Raw genomic sequence first — 16,409 nt, 5'->3', positions numbered from 1 at the left:
TGGTTTAAAATCAGGAAAGGTATGCATCAGGGTTGTATCCTTTCACCATACTTATTCAATCTGGATGCTGAGCAAATAATCCAAGAAGCTGGACTATATGATGAACACGGCATCAAGACTGAAGGAAGACTCATTAACAACCTGTGATACGCAGATGACACAATCCTGCCTGCTGAAAGTGAAGAGGACTTGAAGTACTTACTGACGAAGATCAAAGACTACAGCCTTCAGTATGGATTATACCTCAACATGAAGAAAACAAAAATCCTCACAACTAGACCAATAAGCAACATCATAATAAATGGAGAAAATAACTGAAGTTGTCAAGGATTTCATTTTACTGGATTCACAATCAACACCTATGGAGGCAGCAGTCAAGAAATCAAACAATGCACTGCACTGGGCAAATCTGCTGCAAAAGACCTGTTTAAAGTGTTAAAAAGCAAAGACGTCACTTTGAGGGCTAAAGTGCACCTGACCAAAGCCATGGCATTTTCAATCACCTCAAACACATGCAAAAGCTGGAAAATGAATAACAATGACCAAAGAAGAACTGATGCCTTTGAATTACGGTGTTGGCAAGAATACTGAATACACTATGGACTGCCAGAAGAACAAACAAATCTGTCTTGGAAGAAGTACTGCCAGAATGCTCCTTAGAAGCGAGAACGGCGAGACTTCTCACTTACTTTGGACATGTTATCAGGAGGGACAAGTCCCTAGAGGAGGACATCATGCTTGGTAAAATAGAGGGTCAGTGAAAAAGAGGAAAACCCTCAATGACATGGATTGACACAGTGGCCTCAACAATGGGCTCAAACATAGCAACGATTGTGAGGATGGTGCAGGACTGGGCAGTGCTTTGTTCAGAACCAACCAGACAGCATCTAGTAACAACATAAAGTACCAACCCATCTCTCCACCCCTTACAGTCTTTGCATTAGTCTTTTTACGTAAGAATGTGTTTCATTAAAATTCTTGTGCTCCGTAATTCAATTCAGACCTCACTCAGCTTCTTCTGTAATCTTTCTTCACCCGTTATTAGCCCTCTATCCCTTCTGCAACTACTTACCACTGCTTCTGCCTTCTTGTCCTACAAACATGCTTGAACTAAATAACTCTGCTCTACTCCAAGCATGGAGTCCCTGGATAGTGGAAATGGTTAATGCACTTGGCTTCTAATGGAAAGACTGGAGGTTCAAGTCCACCCAGAGGTGCCTTGGGAAAAAGGCCTGGCAATCTACTTCAGAAAAAATCAGCCATTGAAAACTCTTATCAAGCACAGTTCTACTCTGACATAAATGGGGTCACCATGAGTCAGAATTGACTCAAAAGCAATGATTTACCCCCAGTGTTCCTTCAAATCCCTTCCCCATCTCATTCTTTGCTTTAATTAACAACCTTCTCAAATAGTTTCTAGACTTTTGGATTATAGAAATCTGTAAAAGTTGAAATTATCATACGGGGGAAAAATAAATAAACCAATGCTAACCTTTACAATTACCAATTTAATTAAAATAATCTTTATAAATTTGAACATCGCAAAGTACGCAAAATTAAAAACTACAGGAACAAATCATCTTGGGTTCTTGTGGTATGAATCTACTGAAAAGATAAATGTAATCAAATTGATATCCTATGTAGACTTCTACTAGAATGTTTAGAATAGTTCACACACACACACAATAGCTTAAGAGCAAGCTAGACAGTTTACTACTGACTTAAAATTTTCACTAAACAGAACCAAGAAATAGGTAACCTCAAATTCTAAGCAAAATTAATCTGTTTGTACACTATTTCTTTCTCATTAAAAAATACATGATGAATTCCAATAAAAGCAAAATAACCAATTTATTCTTTTTTTTATTTAAAGAGCAAAGGTAATAGCAATATAGCAGATCCTAACTAGAGATAATATAAACCTCTTCCTTTAAAAAGTAAGAACTGAACCATAAAAGTGCATTGATAAAAATTTTTCAAATCAAGTAAGTCTTATTCATGCAACAATCAATCAGTTTGGTATAACAGCCTTGAAGAAAAAGGAATAGTAGCTAATTTTTCTATAATAAGCATTTGGTCCTTTATCTGATTCCTGGTTTAGCTCAGATGTTGACCTGTCTTTAGTCAAGTATTAAAAGCCAACAAAAAATCTATTGTATTTCCTCAAAGATTTAATGTTAAGTACAATTTTGAAGTCTTTCTGACATCTAGAATTTATAATTAAAGCCCTTGGGACTTTCTCACCCTTTTAAAGTAAGTATTCTCTGCACTGAAAGAATAATCTGTTTATTATGAAACTAAGAACAAACCTTTGAAATAATCCCTGGGGCCAAAAGGAACAAGAAATTATATGTATGGATTGTCATAACTACAGAAAAGAACCTATTGTTAATGCTATAAGAAAGTTCATCTTCATGCATGCCCCTTCTATTATAAATTTTTGATGTCATTATTCACAGTTGTAATTTTTTTAAATTTTTATATTTGTGATGCTCAAAAGGATTCATAATTAAATTTATGTGATGAAATGACTTCAATCCCCAGTTCATAAATCCTCAAACACTGACCTCTTAGCATGAAACTACCAACTCAATCCCTCTCATTCTAGGCTTAAATATCTGCAACAGCACTCTCCTGCTACTAACTACTCTCTGACCCTACCAAACACTTTCACGGGCTTTGAGAGTCAGAAAAATATATGTTCAAAATTTGGCTCCATTATTTACTAGCAATACAATCTTGGGCACAACACTTAACCTCTCTAAGCCTCTTCTCCACACTCAAAATAGGGATAGAAATGCCTGTGAAAATTAAATGAGATTATGTGTATATAGCTAGGTCTGGCACTTAGTAGACACTTAGTAATATAAATTAGCATTTTATATTATTTGATCAGCACAAATACAAAATAGCCAATACAGATATCATAAACATCTACTAATCATCTTTACAAGTATGAATAAAACACAAAGTAGATAGCTGTTTAAACAAGATTTTTTTTAAAGTAAGTTTTATTTATATCATAACAATGTCACACAACTAAGTGGTGGGGCCACACTTTACATAACTTAAAAGGTCTAAATCTAAAGTCTTTACATCATCCCTCAGTTTCTACACCCTTCCCAACTAACAATAAAAAAATACTGCCTGACCAGGATCACAACAGAGGGTTCTGGACAGAGCTGGAGAAGGATGTAGAGCATAATTCTAACTCACAAAAAAAAGACCAGATTTACTGGCCTAAAGGAGACTGGAGAAATCCCGAGAGTATGGCCCCCAGACACCCTTTTAGCTCAGTGGTGAAGTTACCTCTGAGGTTCACTGTTCAGCCTGGGAGTGGACAGCCCTGTAAAACCAAATGAGACTAACGAGGTACAGGGGACCAGTGACAAGGGCCAGAAAGCAGAAGGGGACAAGGAAGCTGGTGATAGGGAACCCAAGGTTGAGTAAGGATATTGTTGATGTGTTGTGAGATTATTAACCATTGTCACAGGGCAACATTTGTAGTACCTGTTAAATGAGAAACTATTTTGTTCTGTAAGCCTTCATCTTAAGTGAGAACAACAGCACAATTCGAAGAGCGTAGTCAATGTCACTGAACTGTGCATGTAGAAATTTTTGAAACGGTGTATCTTTGGCTATGTGTATTTTCACCAAACAAAAAAAGAGGTTGAGAAGTTAGAGGGTTGATATGTTCTGGGGTTGTTAACCAATGTTATAAAACAACATGTGTACTTCTGTTTCATGAGAAACTATTCTGTAAGCCTTCACCTGAAGTACAATAAAAAAAATAAAAAAATAAAAATACTGCCTGTTCTCCAGCTTTTATTATCTTGATTAACACCATACAACTGCCCAAGGTCTGAATATTTTCATACATCCTTGCCTGCTCCTTCAGACTCACTTTCTACATCAAATCAGTCACTTGTCTATTGTCTCCCTAAAACATCCCCTTTGTTTATGCCCACAGTCACTACCCTACTCCAAGTCTTCATTATTTTGCGTCCAAATTAGTGTAATGGCCCCTTAAAAATGCTTTCCTGCCAAGTACTCCTTTCAATATTCCACTTCACCACCACACTGTTCCTGCTGGCTCACAATTGGCCATAGAATAAAATCTTAAATCCACAGCTCAGCTTACAAAGCCATCCTTAACTCAGGTTTTGCCTGTTTTCAAGCCTCCTTTGTAATCATTCCCCATGTTCTACTTAACTATATCAGACTACTTGCTCATTCTCCGACATGCTCAACACCTTTGTAACTCTGTGCCTTTGTCCATACTTTTTCTTCCACCACAAATGATCTTCTGTCCCCTTTTAAGATAAAACTCAAATGTCGCCTCTTCGCTGAGCTTTCCCAAACTCACTTCTATTTCCGAGTGCTGAATGAATTGCTTCCTGAACTGTACTCCAACAGCACTTTATAAATGCTTATAAGACTTATAACATTAAATTACAGTTATTACAAAAATAAAATTTTAAATTAGTTATTAATTTACATAATCATCTCCCCCATTACAGTTCGAGCTTATTGAGGGGCAAAGATCATACAGTTCCCACAAGTATAGCAATTCATATACAATAATTAATATTTGTTGAATTGAGCCAAAGTTCAGAAAATAAACTGTAAGTGCATGAAACTAAGTCCCAAACATCATCAGTTTCTTCAGATACAGAGAAGCCCTCAGGATTAGTAACTGATTACTTAGAAAAGTCTGTTAAAGGAGGGAAACACACACATACTCAAACATTCTAACTTAAAACATAAACATATACAGTAAGTGTACATTCATTCTCAACTTAATAACATACAGCCCAGCTCTAGTCTTTAGTTGGAGTTTTGCTTCTTTCTTGGATAAATCATCTCATCATCTATATTGTTTCTTGTTTTTTTTTTTTTTTTTTGGTGTGCAGGATATTTATTAGGGATCAACATCGGTGAAAGGAAGGGCGAAGATGCAGGATTGGACAGAGGGGGAAGATGACTTGTAAAGCCTTGGCTGACCCATCAGGGATCTCTGGAGTGAATATCAGTTTCTATTTTTTTAAAGTGGAGCAAGAACTTGAGAAAGCAGAATCCTAGAGTTTTGTAATTTTTCCCCAACTTTATACACTATTTAATGAAGTTCCAAAATTACAATAACAAGTTCAAGGGGCATAAAAAAGTTTAGATACTAATGCAACTAACTCTTAGTATGTAAGTGAACTGATGAGGGAAGTACAGATTTTTACACAAGAACTGCTTCTTATGGAGAGCATTCATTATACATTCGTTAGGCTTTGGCCATCAGTGAGTACATTTTATGGATGGGCTAGGGAGATGTCAGTTACTCCAATAAGACAATCAAGTGGAGGTTGGTTAAGAGAGCTTCAGTGTACTGCAAATGAAGACAGTCCTTCATGAATGTACATAATAGCAGAATCACTTCCAAAGTAAAGGCTCTGGGCTACATTTTCCTTAACTAGTAAAGAAAGGATTACATATTGCATAGCCCTAATATTGTGATTTGCTCTTACCTGTTAATCCTAGCTCCTACTTTCAGACATGAACCTGGTTTTACCTATTGGCCCCAGGTTATCTGTGCCTTCAAACTGATTCATCTCACAGTGGAAATTATATTTTTAAAATTCATGGCTTATCCAGAACCTTGTCCTAGAATCAAGATCATCCTTGGAACCTGTTCCCCACCTTCTTTACCCATTGGTTTCTTTTAATCATCCTCACTGTCTGCTTGGATTTGGGATCATACATTCAACTTGTCCTGCAACATCTATAATCTCATTTCCCTTTATTACCTGCTCAGACTTTTAACTAGTCACATTGCCCTTAAAGTTAGTGTAAGTTGAGTTCTTCCTGCTTGCTATCCAACTGCTTGTCCTATGCTTAGTATCTACATATAACCAGATTTCTACATACATGCATACTTGCCCAATTCTTGTAAATATTTTATCTTCACAGTCTATATACTAACTTTGCCAGTTTGCAATGGTACTCCAAATTCTACCATTTTTCAGATAAAATCTACAGCCAATCATGGTTGCTAAGATTAATACAAAGTACACTAAGTAAAATCAGAATGAAAAAACAGTGGCTCTAAGGCACTAAAAGATCCCAGACAAAGCCTAAATTACGTACTGAACATGCTATTTGCTATGGTATAAAAAAGAATTAGGTATTTTAGAAAAGGCTCAGTAACACTTGAAACAAAAAGAATTTCTGGATTTTTTTTCTCAGTTAATAAAGAAATTAAAGGAATTAGAGTACTCCGTTCCTCAAGAATCTGAATTTTTGCAAGGTTTAGCATATATAAACCTTCTAAAGAATGATCAATTTTTTACTGTATGAGACTTCTACTGTAAGAACTCATGAAAAGGTTTACACCCAAAGAAACAATCTTTGTTGGTTACGAGGGATGGGAGGGGTGGGGGGAAAATACTAAATAGATAATAGATAAGTGGTAACTTTGGTGAAGTGTAAGACAGTACACAGAACTGGGGAAGCCAGCACAACTTGTACAAGGAAAGGTTATGGAAGCTCCACAGACACATCCAAACTCTCTGAGGGACTGAACTGCTGAGCAGAGGGCTGTGGGGACCATGGTCTCAGGGAACATCTAGCTCAACTGGCATAACACACTTTATAAAGACATTGTTCTACATTCTACCTTGGTAAGCAGTGTCTGGGGTCTTAAAAGCCTGTGAGCAGCCATCTAAGATACTCCACTGGTCTCATCCCTTCAGGTGCAAGGGAGGATGAAGAGAATAGGATATAAGGAAAAGATCAGTCCAAAGGACTAATGGACCACAACTACCACGACCTCCACCAGACAGAGTCCAGTACAACTAGATGGTGCCCGGCTACCACCACTGACTTCTCTGACCAGGATCACAACAGAGGGTCCTGGACAGAGCTGGAGAAAAATGTAGAACAAAATTCTAACTCACAAAAAAAGACCAGACTTACTGGCCTGATAGACTGGAGAAACCCTGAGAGTATGGCCCCCAGACACCCTTTTAGCTCAGTAATGAAGTCACTCCTGAGGTTCACCATCCAGCCAAAGATTAGACAGTCCCATAAAACAAAATGAGACTAATGGGGCACAACAGTCCAGGGACAAGGACTAGAAGGCAGGAGGGGACAGGAAAGCTGGTAATAGGGAACCCAAGTTTGAGAAGGGACAGTGTTGACATGTTGTGGGGTTGTTAACCATCGTCATAAAACAATGTGTGTACTGACTGTTTAATGAGAAACTATTTGTTCTGTAAACTTTCATCTAAAGTATAGTTAAACAAATAAAAGAAACTCAAGTATCTAAAAAAGACTGATCAATTTTATTATAATCACATTTCACTAGATTTTATTTTTAGATAAAATAAAGCCTATATTTTAGACTTTATTTTTTAGAACAGTTTTAGATTTACAGAGAAATTATGCAGAAAGTACAGAGAGTTCCCAGAGAGTCTCACACTCCCGTTTCTCTTATTATTAACAAGTTGCATTCCTCTGGTATATTTGTTACAATCGATGAACTAATTTGATATATTAGACTTGCATTCCTCTGGTGTATTTGTTACAATTGATGAGCTAATTTGATATATTAGTATTCACTAAAGACCATGGTTTACAATGAGGTTTACTCTTTGTATTGTATAGTCCTATGTGTTTTTGACAAATGCATAATGTCATTTGTGTCCACTATTACAGTATCATATCGAGGAGTTTCTTACACTCATTTTAAATAAGAAAAATATGAATATAGTTTAGCTTTCAAGTTTGAGAAGAGAATAAAAAAGATTATTGTTTGATCCTCATAGCCTCATTCTATTTTCACAGTCTATAACCTCTGTGTCATTTCCAAACCTGTACTTAGTAATAATTACGGCACCTTTAGAAAATGCCATTAATTTTTTGAATCAATATGTAATCACTTCCAGGCTTTTTAATGTCTCACAAATCTTATTTAACAGAAACAATACTTTTTTTTTTTTGACAAAAGCATGCTTTTAACTAATCACGTCAGAAAAAGATTACACTAACCTCTGATTCCTGAATAACAAAAAAATGCTACTTTAATAGTCAACTGCTTCTAAGTATTTTCAAACTACTGTATGCACACAAACATAATGATGATAAACAACGTATGCTTTAATCACTGTGGATAAAGCTAATGAAAATTATATAGAAAAAGTCCTTTTATTTAAACTACTCTGATAACATCATCAACATACAAGATTGGCCTTCCTTCCCAGCTATAAAGTAGTACCACATCTATTCATCATATTTTTCATAAAACAAAATGTTTTTTACTTAAGTATGTCCTTGACTTAAGTATGCCTTCAATCTGACAAACATGATTCAAGTGCAAGAGAAAGCAATTAAATAAACATCAGCTACCACAACAAAACCTGTCAGAGATTTTTATATGAGATGTTCTTCTAGGCTTCTAAAAGATAAAAGTACAAGGTCTCATAGACTAGCACACCGAAAGTACAAGTATCAAAAACATACCAATTTCTTCCACTTCTTCCAGGAAGTCATTATATTCTCTTAGACTAGAAAAGTCTTCTTCTCTTTTATTGTATCTTTAAAAGACAAAAAAAAAGACAAAAAAAAAAAAAAATCAACATAATATACAGTACTTGCTTTCAATATTATCGAACTGATATATTTGTTCTTAACTCATACATGATACATAGAAAAGGACTGCTTATTGCATAAAACATTGTTTTTAGTTAAAACCCTGGTAAAGCGTTTTTAAGTAAACCAAGAATGCTATTCTTAAATTGTTACGACTACTTAGGAGTAGAATCAGGAGAAAATGGTTCAATATATACAATCCTTCTAAGATTTAAAGGAAAGAGAAATTAGAAGCTTGAAGTAATGGGAAAATAAGCTTAAATGAGGTTTATAATTGGAAATCAAGATGTTCAACTCTTATAAATAATTTACTAATTTCCAGAAAACTAAAAATTTAAAAGAGACCTCCCCCCTTTTCCATGACAGCTATAGTCTAAGGTAATCTGTATCAGGAAAATCTGAAGTATTTCAACATACATATGAAGAATTAGAAAACTGCAAGAGGTTAACAATAAAACACCAAATCTAAGAGAGACTATCTCCCAGAAGTAATCCTCATGAAAGAGAAGCTTGGGGCACTGATAAAGTAGCATTGGGTATGTACCTAGAAAGATGCTACTAAAACATTGGTGACCTGAGTTGAAATGTATAGCACCAAATTTTTTTTTTATTATTTTAATTTCAAAAACAAGGATAAAGTAGCTTATAGTAAAAGGACAAAAAATAACACACAAAAGTATTAACAAAGAATAAAAAGTACAAACAAAATTATAAAAAGGAAGAGAATATATATAAACCTACATGGAACCCTGGTGACGCAGTGATTAAAGCAATCAACTGCTAACCGAAAGGTCAGCAGTTCAAAACCACCAGCATCTCCACAGGAGGAAGATGTGGTAGTCTGCTTCCGGAGAGATTTACAGCCTTGGAAACCCTATGAGGTCATTATGAGTCAGAATCAACTCGAAGGCAGTGGTACATATACATATATATATATGTGTGTATATATATATATATGTGTGTGTGTGTATATATATACATATATATACACACACACATATATCTCAAAGTAAATTTTACCACATGATTTTCTGAAACAGCCTTCAAATCTCAACTTAAATGCTACCAACACTCAATCACTAACTTTATAACACTTTTCCTCAATTTATATTTTTTCTGTTTTATTGTCTCTCTCTAGGCTATACTGTGCTACTATAAGCTTCATGAGGGCAGGGTTTATAGCTGTTTCCACTCATCACTTCACATCTCGCGCCTAACACGCCTAACACAGTGTTTGCACACAGTAGGTACTCAATACATATGTTAATTAAAGAAAAAAAAGCAAATGAATGAACTGTGAAACCATCAATCAAGAGGATCTACTCTTCTCTAACAGAAGTTAGAAAAATAATATTACTAGGAGTTCTCTAAAGAAGTATTCATCTCTACATTATACAAAATAGAACTCTCAAGAGGGAAAAAAACTCCCCCTCAAAACAGAAATATACATGACAACTTCATTTGCTTTAATTTTGTTCATTGCTATATCCAGATCAACTAAACACCTGCCACAGTTGAACAAATACATAGATGAATTTACAGTTATTCACCTGGTAATCTGTCCACATTCATATGAACTGATAATGACATCAATTATTGAAATAATTGTTAAAGTCCTCTATGTTGACTTAGTCATTCAAGCAATAATACTTACATCTTTAGCACTTTTTTTCTAATCTCAACCTCCTTGTCAACAGCAGGATCTTCAAAGAGCTGTACCCTGAAGTTGCTCTTTCTAAGTGGAGTGCCACACTCAGGACAATTTCCAGCTCCTCTCACAAATAATAAATCCACACAACTTTCACACCTGTAAGGATAAAAATACAACATACCATTTAAGCTATTATTTAAATATACAGCGAATTTGTATATAGTTTGCCAATTTTTTTTTTTACAGGAAAATTAGTCATTGCTACTTAAAATCTTACAAAAAACCTTTTAGCAAATTTTCATTTTTATTTGGAGCTTACTCTTCAGACATAGATATGCCAAAGGATACTGGTTAAGTTTTATTAATTAAACAAATTTACAAATTAAAACAAATTGAGAAGGGGACTAAGGCAATTCAAAAGGTAGCAGGATAGGAAGAAGTCAAAGAGGCATCTAAAAGTAATGACTTCCATCACCAGTCCAGCATCACCTTCAGACCTAGGCAAGAGAAGCCTCTGCCAGGGCCTTTGCACTTTGGAGAGGACCTGTATATCACAAGCACTAAAACAAAGACTTTTTTCTTTCAACTTTGTAAGAAAGTTTTTTGAAAGTTCAGTAACCAACAGAACAAACAAGAATTATAAGGGACATGTGCTAGCTGAACAAGACCCCCAAGCCAGAGGATGCAGAGAACTGAGAGTGCCCCAGTATGTGTGGAAAAGGAAAAAATCATCACAGCTTCTGCCCTGAAAAATCCTAGAAAAAATGTATGCTTATAAAAGCTTTATTCAGTTAAAAGTTGGCTCCCTCAAATCAACCAAAGTGACTGCCTAGGTAAGCCAGATAACTGCATCATTTCTCATCTGTTCTTTGCCAAGGAGTCAATTCTGACTCATTGTGACCCTACAGGACAGAGTAGAACTGCCCCATAGGGTTTACAAAGCTGTAAATCTTTACCAAAGCAGACTGCCACATCTTTCTCCCACGGAGCAACTGTGGGTTCAAATCACAGACGTTCTGGTTAGCAGCCAAGCACTTTAACCACTGCGCCACCTCTCAGCGCAATTGTCGGAAGGGTTTAGAACTTCCTGGAAGTCTTCAGGTGGAAAGGTAAGAAGGCGAACCTCTCTGTTGGTTCCGGGGGCTTAATGGACTCAGTTCCTCTACTGTTTTAGATAGGTCCAGGCACCACCTAGTCATCCCCGCTCTGCCCAACAAAATCTATGCTACCACTCAGACTAAACAAAACCAACCAAACCCACTTCTGTCGAGTCGATTTCGACTCATAGAGACCCTATAGGGCAGAGCAGAACCGCCCCGTAGGGTTTCCAAGGCTATAAATCTTTACAGAAGCAGACTGCCACATCCGTCTCCAAAGGAGCAACTGGTGGTTTCGAACCACTGACCTTCTGGTTAGCAGCCACATGCTTTAACCACTGCACCACCAGGGCTCCCCACTGAGACTAGCAGGTGGAAAGGCTGACTTGGAGCCTCTGGGTCTTCAGTGGGCAGGCTGCTAGTAACTCAGGCTATAAAGTAGGAACTCAAGTCAAGGATAAAGCTTGAGTTATAACTTCAATATTTAAACATTTGGTATGTAGTTGTGCTATTCTTGTGGAGTTCTATTTTTGCCCAACTCCACGTGTTAGTGCTAAACCAGTCCTCATCACTCCTTTTATCCTATTTCATTTTCTTCGTAGCACTTAGCAATATCTGAAACTATCTTACTTGTTTATGTGTTGATTTTCTCTCTCCTCAACCAAAATACATATTTCATGAGGGAAAGGATTTGGCCTATCTTATTCTCTATTTCCAGGGCCTGACACTTAGGAATCACTCAACAAACTTCACCGAACAAAGAAGTAAGTATGACACAGAAGGGAAAAGAGAAACTTTAATGAATAAGGTATATATTTGACTTATGTAGTAAAGTAAATGAGAAGAATAATACCAGGAAATAAGAATTTTTAAGGGTTTTAGTAAAATACTGACACTGACTTCCCCATATTTCTACCTTAAAGGGGTCATCATAAAATAGCAGGAAAAAAAAAAAAATCCCAAAGAGGGAAAGTAGAGATCACAGCTGTCATTATCAAGATCAACAAAACCCCAGAAAAACCACTTCAGGCTGAGGAAGACTGGGAGTGGTGCACCTTCCCTATTCTTTGTGGTTAGAAAAAATTAAACCCAAACCCAACTACAGAAGTTGAAAATGGGCACGCTTTATAACTACACTGACTAAAGATATTCATAAGCAAGGAGCCATCCAAACTATTCAAAACTAGAGTCACAAATAATACTGTTTATTTAAAGGTCTTGGAGACGAGACTCAGTCAATAGTTGAGTTAACAATGTAATCTATAACATGTTAATATTTCTAAAACACCAAAACCAAACTCATATTATATATTAGACATAATACATAATTTTTTTCCACAATCAGTTGCACATCCCCATTTGTTAAAAATCTGACTTAAATCACAAGGATTTAAGTGGTATTAAAGAGCTTTAAAAATAGTTTATTTTCCTACACAACTTTTTTCCTTCCTGATTTTAATTGCTAACAGAACAAAGACTCTTCTAAAAAAAAAAAAAACTCAAATAATATAAAAGTACATACAGAAAAAATTGGAAGTTTTACTTCATTCTATTACATTACTTCCCAGAGGTAACATACTACTGTTGAGTTTAGTGTTTAAGTGGCCAGATCTTTCTCTACATGTTTAAAAAAGATATATATGAAAACTAGTCATATAAAAAAAGAACAGAAGAAAAACTAGGTATTTGTTGGTTCAGTTCATCTGGCAACAGAGCAACCAAAACAAGTAGTATGTGGGCAATCTTTTGCCTCCAAGAGTGCCAGGAATTTTTTCAAGCAAAATATTATATCCTACAGAACACAGGAAAATTTGCTGAAAAAGCCAAATCCTTAGTCATTACTTATTCCCGAAGATATTTTATGGTTTTCTTTTGTTTTTAAAAACCAGAATGCTGCCACCCTCTTTCTCTCTCTGAATGGTTTCTTTTTAGCAGATTTTATTTTCCTTTATCAAGAATATTCAACTGCTTATATTCCCGTATTAAGATTCTTAATAGGCATGTTTGCTTTACTTTTTAAAGAGCAATTATATTCCATGTGGAATCTGAACAATTATCAAAGTGGATAAACTGACTTAGAAAAGATAACTAGTCAAAAACTCCATATTTAAGACTTTCTGTGAAATAATCTAGTTTTATCACCACTTTCCATTCTTCATTATTTCCTTGGCTTCTGGAAACAATTTAAAATGAAAGCCTGTACTCTTGAAAGATAAAAAGCAATAACTTTTTTTAAAGAAAATTTTTATTCCTACAATAACCTGTTTGTTAAACTCATGTGTACTGAATTCTTCAGGTTAGGAACTGGATGTTACTAAAGAACCTTTTCTCTCAGAAGATACTTCCTAAGTCGTCTTCTCTTTTTTTCAATTGTGCTTTAGGTGAAAGTTTACAGAGCAAATTAGTTTCTCATTAAACAATTAAAATACATATTGTTTTGTGACATTGGATGCCAACCCAGCAACAAGTCAACACTCTCCCCTTGTCGACCTTGGTTCCCCATTTCCATTCCTGCAGGTTTCCTGGGCCCACCTGCCTTCTTGTCTATCCCCTGGGCTGGTGTGCCTCGTTAGTTTCATATATATTGTTGAGCTACATGTGTTATTCTTTGTTTTATGGGCCTGTCTAATCTCTGGTTGAAGGATGAACCTCAGGAGTGACTTCACCACTAAGTTAAAAGGGTATCCGGAGGCCATACTCCCAGAATTTCTCCAGTTTCTGTCAGACCAGTAAGTCAGGTCTTTTTTTTTTTTTTTTAATGAGTTTGAAGGTTGTTCTACACTTTTCTCCAGCTCTGTCCAGGACCCTCTATTGTGATCCTTGTCAGAGCAGTAGGTGGGGCAGCCTGGCACTGTCTAGTTGGGCAGGACTCAGTCTGGTGAAGGCTGTGGTAGTTGTGGTCCATTAGTCCTTTGGACTAATCTTTCCTTTCTGTCTTTGGTTTTCTTCATTCTCCCTTGCTCCCGATGGGGTGAGAACAGTGGTGTATCTTAGATGGCCCCTCACACGCTTTTAAGACCCCAGATGCTACTCAGCCAAGTAGGATGTAGAACATTTTCTTTATAAATTATGCTATGCCAATTGACCTAGATGTCCCCTGAGACCACGGTCCCCAGCCCTCAGCCCAGCAACTCGCTCCCTCAGGGAGTTTGGATGTGTCTATGAATCTTCTATGACTTTGTCTTGGTCAAGCTGTGAATTCCCCAGTACCGTGTTTGGTTTTACCCTTCACCAAAGTTATCGCTTATCTATTGTCTATTTAGTGTTTTTCCCTCCCACCCAAGCCCCCCTTCATAACCATGAAAGATTATTTCTTTCTCTGTGTAAAACTTGTAATGAGTTTTTATAATAGTGATTTCATACAGTATTTGTCCTTTTGTGATTGACTTATTTCACTCAGCACAATGACCTTCAGATTCATCCACGCTGTTAGATGTTTCACAGATTCATCATTGTTCTTTATCATTGCATAGTATCCCATTGTGTGTACGTTCCATAGTTTGTCAATTCATCTGTTGATGGGCACTTAGGTTGTTTCCATTTTTTTTGCTATTGGGAATAATGCTACAATGAACTTGTGTGTGCATATGTCTATCCGTGTGACACCTCTTATTTCTCTAGGATATACTGGAAGAAGTGGGATTGCTGGATCATATGGTATTTCTATTCCCAGCTTTTTAAAGAAGGGCCATATTGTTTTCCAAAGTGGTTGTACCACTTTGCATTCCCACCAGCAGTGCATAAGAGTTCCTATCTCCCTGCAGCCTCTCCAACATTTGTTTTCTGTTTTTTTGATTTGTGCCAGTAATGTCGGGGTGAGATAGCACCACACTGTAGTTTTGACTTGCATTTTCCTAATGGCTAGTGATCCCGAGCATTTCCTCAAGTGTCTGTTAGCCACCTGAATTCTTCTTTGGAGAAGTGTCGGTTCATATCATTTGCTCATTTTTTAATTGGATTATTTGTCTTTCTGTTGTAGAGGTACTGGATTTTCCTATCAATTTTAGAGGTTAGACCACTGTCGGATTTGTCATAGACAAAAAACGTCTCCCAGTCTGTAGACTGTCTTTTTAGTTTTTTGGTGAAGTCTTTTGATGAGCGTGTTTAATTTTTAGAAGATTCCAGTTATCTAGTTTATCTTCTGGTATTTGTGTATTGTTAGTTATGGTTTATATCTTATTTATGCCATATATTAGGGCCCCTAGCATTGACCCTATTTTTGCTTCCATGATCTTTATAGTTTTCGACTTTATATTTAGGTCTCTGATCCATTTTGAATTAGTTTGTGTGTATTATGTAAGGTACAGGTCCTGTTTCATTTTTTAACAGATGGACATCCAGTTCTGCCAGCACTATTTGTTAAAAAGACTGTCTTTTCCCCCTTTTGAAAGATTCCGGACATTTGTCAAAGATGAGGTGACCACAGGTGTATGGATTTACATCTGTGTTCTCGATTCTGTGCTGTAAGTCAATGTGTCTGTCACTGTACCAGTACCAGGCTGTTTTGACTACTGCTGCTGTATAGTAGGTTCTGAGGTCAGATAGTGCACGTCCTCCTACTTTATTCTTCTTCTTCAATAGTGCTTTACTTACCTGGGGCCTCTACTCTTTCCATATAAAGTTAATGATTTAGTTTTTCCAACTCGTTAAAGAAGGCTGTTGGTATTTGGATCGGGATTGCATTGTATTTGTAGACTGCTTTGGGTAGAACTGATTATTTTCACAATGTTGAGTCTACCTATCCAGGAGCATGGTATGTTTTTCCATTTATGCAGGTCTCTTATAGCTTCTTGCAATAGTGTTTTGTAGTTTTCTTTGTATAGGTCTTTCATGTCCCTGGTTAGATTTATTCCTAAATATTTTATTTTTTTAGGAGCTATTATAAATGGTATTTGTGATGGTTAAGATTGTGTGTCACCTTGGCTGGGCCATGATTCTCAGTGTTATAATGTAATCACTCCCATGATTGAATATACTGTGAGTAGCCAATCAGATGAAAGGGAGTCTCCTTGGGGGTGTGGCCT

General features: G+C 36.4%; 1 protein-coding gene across 2 annotated transcripts in view; it reads right to left on the bottom strand.

The window, feature by feature from the left end:
• Positions 1-16,409, bottom strand: part of MNAT1 (MNAT1 component of CDK activating kinase) — a 267,667-nt gene that overhangs the window by 150,019 nt on the left and 101,239 nt on the right. For both annotated transcript variants that reach the window (XM_004370922.1, XM_023726257.1), the window contains exons 2-3: positions 10,292-10,444; positions 8,509-8,582 (exon numbers count right to left, since the gene is read on the bottom strand). In XM_004370922.1, the coding sequence (XP_004370979.1) occupies positions 8,509-8,582; positions 10,292-10,444 (227 nt within the window). The remainder of the gene's footprint in view (positions 1-8,508; positions 8,583-10,291; positions 10,445-16,409) is intronic.

Source organism: Trichechus manatus, unplaced genomic scaffold (assembly GCF_000243295.1).
Source record: "Trichechus manatus latirostris isolate Lorelei unplaced genomic scaffold, TriManLat1.0 scaffold00010, whole genome shotgun sequence".
Classification (NCBI taxonomy): Eukaryota; Metazoa; Chordata; class Mammalia; order Sirenia; family Trichechidae; genus Trichechus; species Trichechus manatus.
Note: the sequence above shows the minus strand (reverse complement) of the source record. Positions and strands in the feature narration are given on the sequence as shown.